At 36.9% G+C, this 13,604-nt stretch overlaps 2 protein-coding genes across 3 annotated transcripts in view; both read right to left on the bottom strand.

Moving 5' to 3' along the window:
- Positions 1-138: 138 nt before the first annotated feature.
- LOC118271623 (transcription factor A, mitochondrial) lies at positions 139-2,129 on the bottom strand. Of its 2 annotated transcripts, XR_004783317.2 has the most exons (6): positions 1,924-2,129; positions 1,529-1,739; positions 1,282-1,440; positions 876-1,069; positions 450-625; positions 139-362 (listed from the first exon to the last, which is right to left on the bottom strand). XR_004783317.2 is itself a non-coding variant. In XM_035587725.2 (5 exons), exons 1-5 carry the CDS (start codon positions 1,995-1,997, stop codon positions 514-516), a joined length of 750 nt encoding a protein of 249 aa, XP_035443618.2. In that variant the 5' UTR covers positions 1,998-2,128; the 3' UTR covers positions 139-513. The 2 variants fall into 2 exon arrangements, 1 of the variants encoding a protein (XP_035443618.2); XM_035587725.2 differs by having other exon boundaries at positions 139-625; positions 1,924-2,128.
- A 964-nt stretch (positions 2,130-3,093) lies between these two features.
- Positions 3,094-13,604, bottom strand: part of LOC118272244 (frizzled-4) — a 37,396-nt gene continuing 26,885 nt past the window's right edge. Inside the window, exons 2-3 of the mRNA XM_035588616.2 lie at positions 8,672-8,850; positions 3,094-4,765 (exon numbers count right to left, since the gene is read on the bottom strand). Of these exons, the coding sequence (XP_035444509.1) occupies positions 4,122-4,765; positions 8,672-8,850 (823 nt within the window). The 3' untranslated portion in view covers positions 3,094-4,121. The remainder of the gene's footprint in view (positions 4,766-8,671; positions 8,851-13,604) is intronic.

The raw sequence follows: 13,604 nt of genomic DNA, 5'->3' as shown, positions 1-13,604 counted from the left end.
ATGGTACCAAGTGTATTTACAAATGTTTTTATGAATAGCTATGGAAAATCAGTCGTCGAAAGATGATAATTACTGCATTTTAAATACAGCAACAAATGAGGTATCTATAAAATAGGGTAATGAAATAAAAGAAAGGAATTATAATATAGAAAGTGTATTCTAATATGAATCTAATACAACTGAAAACAAAATAAAAACATACAACAAATGCATGAAATGTGATCAAGATCTACAAAACTAATCTTAACGATTAAAGAAGTTTTTAATACTACTGAAGATATTCTTACTTTCTTTAGGTTGGTCATTTTTTAATGGCAGCTTCGAGGGAGTGTCTACATCACCCGTGCTCCGACGACTTGACTCTGAAGTAACAGAAACACTATGAGGAACTATGTTTTCTTTATTTGTATTCGACATATCTGGACTAGTGGAAGTACTCTTATCAATACTTTGTACAATATAATCCTTATCACTACTTTGAGGAGAGTCAGTTTCGTCAGAGCACCCGAGTTCCTATTGTTTTTTCGCCTCAGCCTTTGGCTTCTTCTCTCGTAAGGGCTTGCTGCGGACCAGGTCAGCGCGACCCATTGATATCATTTTAACTTCCCATGCTTCTAAATCTTTCCTGGAATAAAAAAAGACATTTTTATCAATCACTAGCAAACCCGGCGAACTCCGTTTCGCCTTTTATCCTGAATTTTCTTTGCTATAAACCTCACGAGACCTTTTCAACTAATGCAAAACTGTGGAAATCAGTTCGTGCATTCTGGAGTTATAGCATCAGGCAGGAAAACCCGACTTATTTTTATGTAATAGATTTAGTTCTTCTCTGTTTAGTACTAGGTGAAACTTCTAATAGTGGTTAATAAACTTACTTGTACTTAGCCATTAGTTCACTAGCTTGTTTGTCAAATTTAGCTTTGTCTGCATCACTTAGTTTCAACCAGTCCTTCTTTACTTGCTCCTGGTATTGCTTTATATCTTTGCCTTTGAAACTGTCTTTTCTAGATTGAATGTATAAGAAATAGGAAGACATTGGCTTTTTTGGACGTCCAAGCTCTTTGTATTCCTGGAATTTTAATTAGATGCTTATTAGATTCTTATAAGAAAAAGTTCATAGGGATTTATGATCACTGTTCATTGACTGATCATAATAAATTGTTAGTAATACATAAAGTTTTAATAGAATAGTTAAAGAAGCAATTCATCAAAATCTCATAGAAAAAAATTTAATGTGAATAGAATGTTTGTCTATCTACCCAAATGTTGTCTATTACTTACAGCTTTTAATTTTCTTTTTTCTCTAGCCACAGCCATTTCTTCCTTCAGCCTTTTTATGTCTTCTTTTTGTTTATCTGTGAGAGAAGACTCATACATTGCTTTGATTTTCTTATAATCTTCTAGGTCCTTTTCATATTCCTTTGCCATTTGATTTTTTGTCTAAAAAAATAAATAGATAACATGAAAATGTTGGACATACATTTTGCTTTACATTCAGGTTGTTATTTTTAATCAGGTTTCTGTCTACCTCTAGGTCCAACTGCTGCCAGTGTTTCGATGTCCAAGAAATAGCTTCCTTAGAAGAAATTCCTGGGTTTTTAGCTAGCAATGCTGGTCTCATCTGTGTCATGAACTTGAAGTATGGGGTCAGGGGCCGTTTGGGCTTTTCTAACCCCAACTTCTCCTCTGCCGATTTCCTCGTATAATTGCATGCTTGTACCGGGGCCAACCAGTTTGTTCTGTAATCCAAAAAGTCAAAACCTGTGTGAACCGAAATATTTTTTCAAGGCTAATCCATTAATTATAAGTAGAGCTTGTCTGCAGATAGTCAATTAGGTTACTTGTTGAAATCTAGGGGCATAAAAATGTAGTCATAGATTTCTGAAACAAACAATAAACCTGGCGTCATAACCTCAATCTTACCTTCCAGTTAGAATACATTTATAATTTCCAACGAAGAAATTACTCAATCGACAAATCTGAGTAAAAGAGGACATTGTAAAATATAAATGTTTATTCAATGTAACATACAAATATCAAACAATATGACCGTTGTACAAAAATAAAGTCAACGATTTTGGCTCGAAGCAAGCAAAACAAAGTACAGATTATTTATTTAGAAGTTTATACGATTTTAAGCATAGGTGAAAGAAAGATACAAGTTCTCTCCTCGAGTTAAATGAAATAAAGAATCATGCTACATTTCAACGCAAGCGTCAAAAATTGGAACGCGCTCGACGAACTGTCAAACAAGGGATGCCAGCTAAAAAAATATTTAAGGGATACCTACCGTAAAAAACGCCTCTAGTCTCTCAATACTTAGTAAAGGAAAAAAAAATGCAGTTGAGACTGGTTGTAGATATGTTTTCAGTTTCAGAATGAAGATATATTTAAATCAAACGACTTATTCATGAAAGCACTACAAGAAAGACTACAATACTAACTGCAAGACGTAAAGTAAGATCTAAATGTAGGTTCTGCCTATTCCAGGTGTTCCCAATCTTTTCCTGATAGAGGGCCACTTTTATATCATTCTTGTTAGGTTACGTTAAGGAGCACTTTAGTTATTAGGTATTTTTTTCATACGGTCTCACACTCTGATTTTCTCATTTACTCATAAAATCAGCCTCTCAGTTGTCTACTTATACTTACGTCTAATTTAACTTTAACTGCAGTATTTATTGGACTGAGGTGTAGTACTTTGTTTTTTTTTCATTTCGTAGACTAAATTTTGTCTTCTGCGGATGAAAATTATCTTTTTAAATATTTTATTTGAATTTATTTTTTTTATTTTAAACGATGCCCCACACAAGAATTTTCTCCTGTGTCGTGGATTTACAAACTCCCAGACCCGAAACAACAATTTGTGGATCACATTCGGATCTCATCGATTCCCGCACGGAGCAAACTTGCTCCGTATTAATAAACCCGCTAGCTATACAGCCACTGCGCCAACCGGGCAGTCAAAGTTACTGTCTGATAAGTCGAAATCATTTATTTTAAGTGAGGAAACTATAGTCCAATTTTTACATTCATAACAATAGTAAATTAATAATAGGTAGGTAAAGGTATAGGGTAGGGTAGTAAAACAAGTTCTTATTTTCAATTAAGTATATTTATTTATAAATCTACTTATTAGGCGATATAATCTACTATTTATCTTACACTTGTTACTTAAATAGAACTTAAGTAATATTCACAAACAAATACAAATATGTTCAGTCATTATTTACATTACATAATTAAGTGTAAACTTATAATATTTTGGCAATAAGGAGGTGGGCATTCGCTCAGAAGTTTTCTTGTTCATAGTGTTATTAAAAAATAACAGCTGCTAATAATTTGATAGTCGTTATAACAAGTAACATTAAACAATAGCATGTTGGATTGACCTATTTTTACAATAATGTGAAGTGAAAAGTAATTGAAGAAGAGATCTTTTAATGATTGTTTTTTTTAAAAGTCTGTAGGTTAGGTACACATATATTTTATAACAAACATGTTATGTACGTAGATTGAGGACGTATATTCATAATACTTATCACACCTATTAGTATTTACAACTCAATCTAAGTCAAATTATTTATTTACATTTTCTATCTTACTTATTAAATTATTTACATTATGCAATCACTCGGACGAATTGTTATTTCACATCACAATCATTTAATTTTCGTCTTCGTCTTAATAGGCACAAAATTACTTACATATGTAGTCAAATATTTCTTTAGTGGGATCTTAATCAGTGATTTATAAAAACGTTAATTTTATTACTGTAGGTAATCCACAAGGATTTCAAAGGTTTTCCTAACGTTACACGATCACCATTTATCAAATGCGAGGCTATTTCTGTAGTACTACATTTCTTTCATTTAATAATATGCATCATTCATAAAATCATAAATAAACATTTAAACGTAATTAAAGTTATAAATATTATTTAGTAATAAGGCCGCATACTGACCTCAGTTTAAAACTAATGGCACGTGATTATTAGTTCACCCAAACATACATCTTAGGAGTTTTAAATGCAACAACGAAGGTTCACTTGATGAAAATTGTCTTTGAACCATTTTTGAACTTACACCAGTATTAACACAAATTAACAACCATTATCCTCGTCAGAGAATTGTTTCGCCCGCTGAGTAGTGGTAGTGTCTCGGTTTTCTGTACGAAGAATGTGTTTGTGGTGGTCTGTACGTCGCATACTTGTGCGGATGTCTTGTCAGAGAGTGCGAGTGCGTCGCGTAACAGTGCAGCGTCAGTGGAGTGGGCGGTGGACCCGGAGGACACTTCGCCAGCGGCGGCTGCTTCCTCGGCCCAGCGATTCTCCTCCATAGAGCTTTTAGGCTTGGAGTGGCGATCCAAACAGCTACCATGACACCCAGGATCTGGGTGGCAAATATTCGGAACAGGAACACCCAGAATGCCGGTTTTGGATGTGTTGAAGGTTCTGATGAAGGCACTGGAGCAGCAAGCCACTCGTCTCTCCATGCGTACTCGTATACCCAAGTTGCGAGTATGCATGCTGAAGGCACGGCATATAGTGCTGCAAACGCTCCTAGTCTTAGGACGCTTTGGTCCTGATGTGGTTGTGGCGGCGAGTTCAGTAGCACAGATGGTGCCGGCACGGGTGCTGGGCGACGGAGAACTGCACGGAAGCCTGAAGACAGGAACACGCAGCCAAGCAGCAAGCAGATAGCTTCAGGAATAATAACCAGGGCCAGTAACGACTTACTGGATTGGTTACCTACGAAGCACGTTCCTGTAACAAACAGAAAAAAAGTTAAGCAACGACATCAGTGATGTAGAGGTTGGCGGATACCGAATCCTTATTCTCGAGTGCTCTTTATAGAAGTGAATAACATTCCGATTTCCACTAAGGCTGCTCTCAAAGCGAACACCTACACAAACATACGGCGAGAAAAAAGGCTTGCATTAATAAGGCGGTTAAAAGGGCCGATTTAAAATTGAAATACGAGCGTGCGAGGAGGAAAGGTGTCGTATTTAACGGCTCGAATAATGGTCGAGCATTTCTTTCGGCCGCCATAATGGAAGTGGAATGGAAATAATAAAAATAAAAGCACAATACCCGTGGCATGATTGAAACTGCAATATGCCTGAGAATCGGGCCGCGTGGCACTTCGCTCGCACTTCGCATAATGGCGATAAAAATAAATGTAAGAGGATTTCAAAATATATCCACAGGCCGAGATAAACGGATAGCGGACAAACGTAGGAAACCATTCATCAGATAGACGCTCTCGCGGCTAAATGGTGAAAGACGAATAAATTGTGTTTGCAAATAAGAAACTAGTTGAGGCACACAGATGCAGGGAACGACTTATGATCATATTTGTAGAAGTTTCCGAACTGGCCAGATAAACTAAAACGACGCTTAATGCAGAAATGTAAACGTGCCAAAAGAAGATCTTCAAAAACTTATTAAAATAAATACTCGACCATCTTGTTTCCAAGTAGGATCGTAACGAGGCGGCCATTAGTATGATATAATAAACCTTCCAGTTTTTACCAATCATGAATTTATTACAGCCGACGTGTCCGGCGAAGTCAAGTGATTTATGCCGAAAAGTTTATTTATACAGACGGTAAAATATTTTTAAGTGTATGTCCCCATAATTCAGCCAGATAAGTAATGATCGGTTCATTGTTCTTTTTCATTCGATAAAGCTTTTCTTGGTGAAAAAACAAAATGGGCATTAAATAAGCAGATAATAATATGATTGTTTTGATGTTTCCGTAAATGGAAAAGAGCCACAGAGTAGTTTTCTACATTTGAGTCAAGTCTACATTTGAGACATAGTAAACAAAATTCGGAAAATTTGGACAGTTCCATAAGATTGTTGACCGTTCTTAAGACGGTATCCTTTACCACAGAAGTTTTTAAGCAAGCAATTTTAATCTCACTACTTTCAAAGAGGACAGTCTTTGTCGGCACCGCATCTCCGTATCAAAACCGCAAAGGGCCCTGATGCCCCTGATCCAGGCATTACCGACCACCCGACTACGATAAAAACTTCTTACTAAGTACATGCGTAAACGTTATCATTGCGGAGCGGCGTTTCTGTATTGTTCTTTCCCTCTGTCTAAATTAAACGTTCTCAGCTTAAATGATAAGAGGATTTTTTGATAATGTTAAAGTTACAGCCGCCTCTACAATGTTTACAATAATTTTCAAAGCAACCGTTTCTGTATCTTGTACTTTTCTAAACATAACCGTTAGAGGAGCTACTAACTTTTTATCTCTTATGTAAAAATCCTTCTCACAATTTAGGAACACGTGTGTCAAGTCAGTTAAGAACCCTTTGCCAAGTTAGATAGATGTAAAATGCCGCCAAGTAACAGCGGTCCGATTGTAGCCCAAAGCGGCATCGCACGATTCGGCCGACAAATCTCAGGATTTACTGATACCGGTGCGATACTGTGTATCTTTCTAAAAATCCCCGCTCTGGGTCAGATAGGGCAAGTAGCGGTTTCTTTTAAAGATTAAAATATAAAATAATATTTAGTATAATTTACGACATGGCTCCTGGAAACTCCATTCTAATGTTTCTTCTTTAATTTCTTTATGTTTCCGCACGTTTTGTTGTTACCGACGTGGCATGCTATTGGAATTAGGAGCTAAGCGTAGACAGGTTCTATAGCATAACTTAATATCATAGTAATCTCCACATATCGTCTAATGGCACAAACCGAGTCAGAGTCTTGTTTAGCACACGAACAACATCACAATAAGCCGGTACTTCCATACAAACTACTCAATACCCATTACAGTATGAATACGTGCTCCCGCGCACTCGTACCAGATTTAATCGCTTTGAAAAATGCCGCCGATCAAACAAGAAAGGACTATTAAAAACAAGAACGTTTCTTGCATTTGTGTTGTTTCGCTACGGTAGTGTATTAGGAGCTTATTGATTGATTCATGAAAGAACAATGGAACTTCATTTTTGCTTTCATATTGTTCCTTGCTGTTTTGGAGACTTTATTCTTTATATGCCAAATTTTTACCGGTTTCTCAAATTCTCAAGGATGTATTTAAATTAGTCTAAATTGTAATCCGACTAGATCCTAATAAATAACACCCAATCATACGGTGAATCATGTCATGTATATAATAGTGCAACCTCCTTTGGTAGCAATGAACTTCTAAGATGACCATTTAGAGATGTCTCAGCAATGAGAAAAACTGATCGTGATCGACTGCCTATTTGATATGGTCATCTTACGCGGCAAAGACCTGTTCAGACAGATGGACTTGAAAATATTATCTACTGTATTATGCACCTTTATTTTGACAAGGATTATGATGAAATGTTTTTGTGCAACAACTTTTCCCAGAAAACTTTTCACATTATTCGCTACTAATTTACAGTAAGAATTTCAAATGGAATTCGCATTACACAATGACATTTACCTTGATGAATTGAATATTCCACCTTATGCCGTGTCTCGCGACAAACCTGCTTGGTCTATGGTCTATCCACTCGTTAACTATCGAACCGGTCCCCCACTACCATACTTGGTGGACCCAGTTACTGAGAAACGAGGTGTTATAAAAACATATGATGGACTTGACTGCACTGATGGTGTGTAAAAGTCGCTTGCATATCGGAATTGTAAATCGTAAATTAAAATTCTATTTACCGTCATCGTAACGATGTGACAAACGTTATTTTTTTTAATGTAAATACAAGATATGAATGTCACCTTTTTTGAAGTGACGTGATGTTTGCTAATAGGCTTTAGTCGGACTAATTGAATTGATATTAACGGGTATCGGGTGTAATTAATTACTGTGGACCTGCTGTCCATTATAATAATCAACGTCTTCGTAGATGACATGGGATGACGGATGACATTCTGAGAAGTTGGTGCCCTTATTATTGTAAGTAGGCTTTCCTCCTATCCTTTAATAGGGGACATAATTAATTATGTATTGAAAACAGTTGCCTACAATTGCGCTTGAACAGGTATATACGACCAGTGTATACGACCAACAGTATGTTGGAAATACTAGCACCGAAAATTCAGCCAGGCAGCTGCAATAGCCTATCAGCAAGAAGGTTTTTTTTTTGAGGGAAGAAATTATCCAATGTCTTTTCCCGCCTTGGGCGAGACGAGAGGATGTGTCAGAGTGTAACTGACTAAAAACCACCCCGTTCCTACTCCTGCTTTTCGAGCCGGAACCCCGGTAAACCAGCTAGGTAGACCGGAGCTCTTAAGGTCAGCTATGAAGATTTGAAAATGGATTGATGAATGTATTTTTATTGGCACTCTCGCATTTATAACACAATAGAAGGAAGATCTTATAGATAGGCTCCTCTTACGTATAATTATGCTTATTCTCGTAGTTATTAATATATTACTTTTATATCCGGTTAACATAAACAAATATTGTCCTAGTTAAAAAGCGTCGTAAAGTGATGGTCTGAAACACAGGTTAATATAAACCTAGTTCGGGCAGGTCGCTACTTTACATTCTTATTCCAAATTACCACCATTTGTATTTGTAATTTAATATAAGTGTAGTAATAGATTATCTTAAGGCTATGATTATACTATTATAAGGTAAATGTTACTTGAACGTGAAATGTATGTAACTCTTTTTGTGTACAAATTTTCGAATAAATTTCAATTTCAATCTTACCAGTAAGCTCATCAGCGTCCACGTCCCTAGTCACCAGTACTGCAGCAGCTAACGCCGCAGGCACTCCCCACGCGGCCAGCTGCAGCAGAGACGAGTGGCGGTTGGTGCGGGAGGCTGCTGTGGTCGGCGCTGGAGGTCGCAACACGCTGGCTCGCCAGGCGCCTGCTACAACAACCCACCTGTAAAACATAAAGAATGTAATATTAAGACTCTTGTCGATAGAACATTCTGGAGAGTGTAGCTAATCTGTATCTATACTATACCTGTGACTATACTAATACTAATATAATAAAGCTGAAGAGTTTGTTTGTTTGATTATCTCCGGAACTACTGGTTTAAATTGAATAATTATTTTTGTGTTGGATAGGGCATTTATCGAGAAAGGCTATAGGCTATAAAATATCACGCTATGACCAATAGCAGCCAAGTAGAGCGGGTGAAACCGCGCGGATGTAGCTTGTCTATAATAAAGGTATATTATAAGCTAATCTGAGGATCATGGAATTATGTTACTGAGTGACTTGACAGACAACACATTTGGAACTACAAGGTACTCCTTGCTACTGCTAAGCTACTGCTTATGAAAACGTAAATGGTCCATGTGGAAATGTGAGAGTAAGTACTAAAGAGTTTCCATTTTGGGTTGCACGAAGCCACAGGAAAATGCTAGTACGTATGTAACAACTAACAAGTATAATAAACTTCATAATTACAAGATATGAGTTCTCTTATATCTTGCTAGAAGTTGTTACAGTGAAGAAAATCCCATTTATAAGTTTATTCAACTAGCAATAACACAGAAAGACATTAAATATGTACCTAATGGTAAACTGGACTAAAAGACATCGTTCGGAAACTATAAAGTTCTCAACAAGTTCTCTAAATGAGTAAATGTCTCATATTCATATATCAAGGTTATTAAAATGACCCGAGAATTACTTCTTTTCATAGATAAAATGATCATAGATGGCGCCACGGCTGCAAACCAGTCAACCGGGTCATGTTACACGATGTTACGGTTGATCTAGATCTTGTGAATGCGTACGTGTGAATGCGCTACTGCCCAGGCGCAGGTTTGGAGTACAAATGTCATAATACATGACATTTTAAGTAATAAATAATAAAAAAGAGAGCCTTAATGAATATAACATGACTTTGTTTATTGTTTATGTTTTAATTGTCTAGATATAACAAACGCCACGTTTTTACGTTACTCAGTCTAACTCATCAACCAATATAAAGCAATTAAGACAATTTTATAATACAACGACAATTCCAAATGAACTATTATGGAAAAAGTTCATACTAAAATAAATAATTAAAAATTCCAGTAAAAAGCGTTCGAACATTTACTAAGTAAGATCAATGGTGGTTTGCAAAGTAATTAAGATAATTAAACAGTCGATGGGTAGAACGAGAAACAATATAAAGTACAGCTGTAGTTGGCAGGTGTGTTCATATACGAACATTTACGAAAGAGACACGATAACAGACGAATTAAGAACTATCAAGATTATGGCCAGCGTATCTTAGTTCGACTGTACCTCTACCATGAGTTTCAAGTAGTATTTGTCGATGTTTGTCCCATAGTTTTGACGCCGTATTGTCGTTACATTGTTCCTACATATATATACAATAGGTAAATGATAAAATAATGTATCAGAGATATTGTAAAAAAAAATTTTTAAAAGATGAAGTTTCTTGCTCGTTCTTCTCCATTCGAAGCTACACTTTGGAACGAGCGCTTAGCTTCACTGACAGACAGACTGACGGACAATTCAATTTGACGTTTCAAAAGTGCCTTATTTAGGATTAGGTACTTAATTGAAATAAATGCTTTGACTTTGATGGTCGCTAGCGACGACGTAATTTTTTTGTATGTTAAATTTTACAACGTCTCTGGTCAACGTCGCTAGCGACAAATACTATTGCTTTAAACTCATAGTAGGGGCGGCGTAGTACTATGAGTAACGGCTCCGAGATCGCTTGTAAAATTTAGATCGTGTTAGATTATCAGTTTATCGATAATTTTGCGATATCAACTGTCCTACTTCTTGTATTATTTGTGTTTATGATGTCAACAACACATTTTAACATGTGTTCGTTTGAGTTTAACGTAGACAGCTTGTCTAGAGTTCAAACTTTTAAATGTTTGTTAAGGAAAGGGGGTAATGGATATAATCAGTAGAAATATAGCGAATTTGACGCAATTACGAATGCTATTGACTTATCTGTTAAACATTGATTAGCTACTTAATCAAGCAAGATCAAATTAAATGATAAAGGCTTAGTACCTAGCAAGGTATGTCCTACAAGCAATTATTAATGAGGGTGTGGTATAGGTTCGTAAAATTTATCTCGCAACTCACAAGTAATGATCGTAAAGTATCAAAATGGCAATTTATTTACTTTAACAGTGTGTTCTTTTTATTACTTCCAACCATATCGTGAGAGGCGCCTTCAAACTTAATTACCAATAACGAATTTTCAAGAAATTTTCCACAAATCTTTAATGTTACGGACGTGCAAGAATCCTGTTGTACGAGTGTTAATTGTATGAAATGTTTAGCAAACATTCTCTTCGCCCAAATAGGTATTTAATACACAAAAAACCTGTTTGTTTTAATGCGTGTCGAAATTGTAAATATCGAAAATTATTCACACGAAAAGAGCAATTAGACAACTGACACAAGCTTTGTATGTTGCTACGGGTGTTTTTATATCGAAGTTTCATCTTCTTATTATTCAGCCAGGTAAGTAGGTACTCTTGTTATTAAAAAAGTAATCTGACCTACGGGCCACTACATGCAGTAACATTGTAATTTTACACCAGACTTGTCGAGTCGCTGATGTAAACAAAAAAGTGGTTGTAATCAAGATGACAGTGTAATCCGAAGCCGCTGAGAGTTGAGACTCGTTAAACTATCATAAAAACTCTTTGTTTTAACTCTTTTTATTATAATTTAAGTTTGTATTTCACGATCGCGATCGCTGATCAGTATTTTGTTGTTATTCAAAACGTTAATGGCGGAGTTTATACTTTTATTTTAGTCCTGTTAATCTGGTTTAACTTCCAATGCCCTGGCTCGTGCTCACGGTGCCTCGTAAACGGTCTCGTTGAACTTCGCCTCGAGTAAATTATAGCCTATGTCAACCCTTACTTAGCTCGTTAAAACCTCTGACAGGTAAATCCTACCCACTACGGCTGAGAAAGGTGTCGCCTTGTTTTGAACCGACACCACTATAAACAGACCCGCGCCGTCCCTTGCAACTCGTTAGACGGTAAACCGAAGAAGAGGGGCTTAAAGGGTTCTTAAAGATAACGTTAAGCTGGACAAAGATCTCCGCAGTGGCGTGTCACCGGCACTTGAACAAACAACGGTCCCTATTTGTACAGAACCGAAAGTGGCGATAGTCCAAACACCGGTGTTTGTTCGCTTGCTCGTATGTTTGATCCGGCCTCCGCCGCCGGCGCATGTTGGCTAACATTTTATTAATGTTTGTACGATTTGCATTGTGTTAATTAGGCTCATTTATTTCAAGTAGTTACCGAACACGCTACGCTTCGGCTCTCAATGTTTTAACGCTCGTAAAGTTTAATTTTAAGGTGTGATGGCATGGTATCCGTTGAAACTAAAACTTGAAGTAATCGAATTTGTAAATGTTATGACAGTCAATCAATATCGCAATAAAACCGAAACCTTTTAGCATATTAGTACAAAGTATTTGTGTGTGCGATTTATGACTCAATAAAGTATTGAGATCTATCGAGAGCTGGCTGCGTCCGAGGCGAGCCATTTGTCTGCGGCGCAAACGCAAGGAAATGCAAATGTTATTACATCGAGGCGCGAACGGACGGCCGCTTTTAAGAATGTTTTTTTATTTCTTTTTGTGTTTATGTGGCGTCGTGTCGTGGCTCAAGTGGCCATTAAACGATAACGCTATCTCCACAACGATTGGTTTCACGCCGTAAAGAAATATATTTATTTGACAAGAGCGGGATGCGATGCAATATTTATAGTGTTATGAAGCTCATGAATATGTATTGTGATGAGGTAATGAGATGCGCTACGGTACGGTCCCATGCTGACCGTAAAGTTGTGAAGTCGACATTATAAACAACCTACAACTGTGTTGTGTGTTACTTTGTGTAGGACATTCTTGATACCTCGAAAATGTCATGGGGACACCTAAGGAAAATGGACGGCTTCCTTTCTGAAGATAGACCGTCGAATATTTTAGCTTTAGGTCATTTTGCGACTGCGAGTAATACATTGGCTGAAAATATTTGTAATGGCATCCTTAATTCGCTGGTTATTACCTTTCTGGGGGTACAGTGACATATTTACGAGGCCACACATGCGGCCGTCACATTTGTATTCTTATTTCAAATGTGGGATAGTCGTAAATGTCGACAGACATGACATATGTCAGACTTGTCCCAGTGCGCATGCGTCAAGACACCTCCGTTTTACAAGTACCCACATGAACATTTAAATTATATTGAAAGAACTCATGTTCTCTTCACTATTAAAGGTGTATGTTGTTTTTAGACAAACGACACATATTCGAAACTATTTTACATTGGAGTTTGAAATGATGCTTTGAACAAATCGGATTGTGAAACAGAAACAGATTGAACAAAGAAAAAGCAATTTGGATTCACTTCAAAAGTGTTAAACATCAGTAGTCCTATTAAAACTCCAATCGTAATGATACGTAACCAAACAGAGTACTTATTCCAATGATCCAGAATAGAATACGAGAAAGTATTCATATGGAATCGTTTACATGTATCTGTTTGTGATAGGAAGGCGGACTGACGAGGATCGGGGCAGACACACGGGGCATGGCAGTGCCGGCGCTCGTTAACCCGCTCGTAACAATAAAACACACACCCACAGCACTATTTGGGTGAACGGACCCATTTATT

The sequence above is a fragment of the Spodoptera frugiperda genome, chromosome 5 (assembly GCF_023101765.2).
Source record: "Spodoptera frugiperda isolate SF20-4 chromosome 5, AGI-APGP_CSIRO_Sfru_2.0, whole genome shotgun sequence".
Classification (NCBI taxonomy): domain Eukaryota; kingdom Metazoa; phylum Arthropoda; class Insecta; order Lepidoptera; family Noctuidae; genus Spodoptera; species Spodoptera frugiperda.
This window is presented reverse-complemented; position numbering and strand designations above follow the sequence as displayed.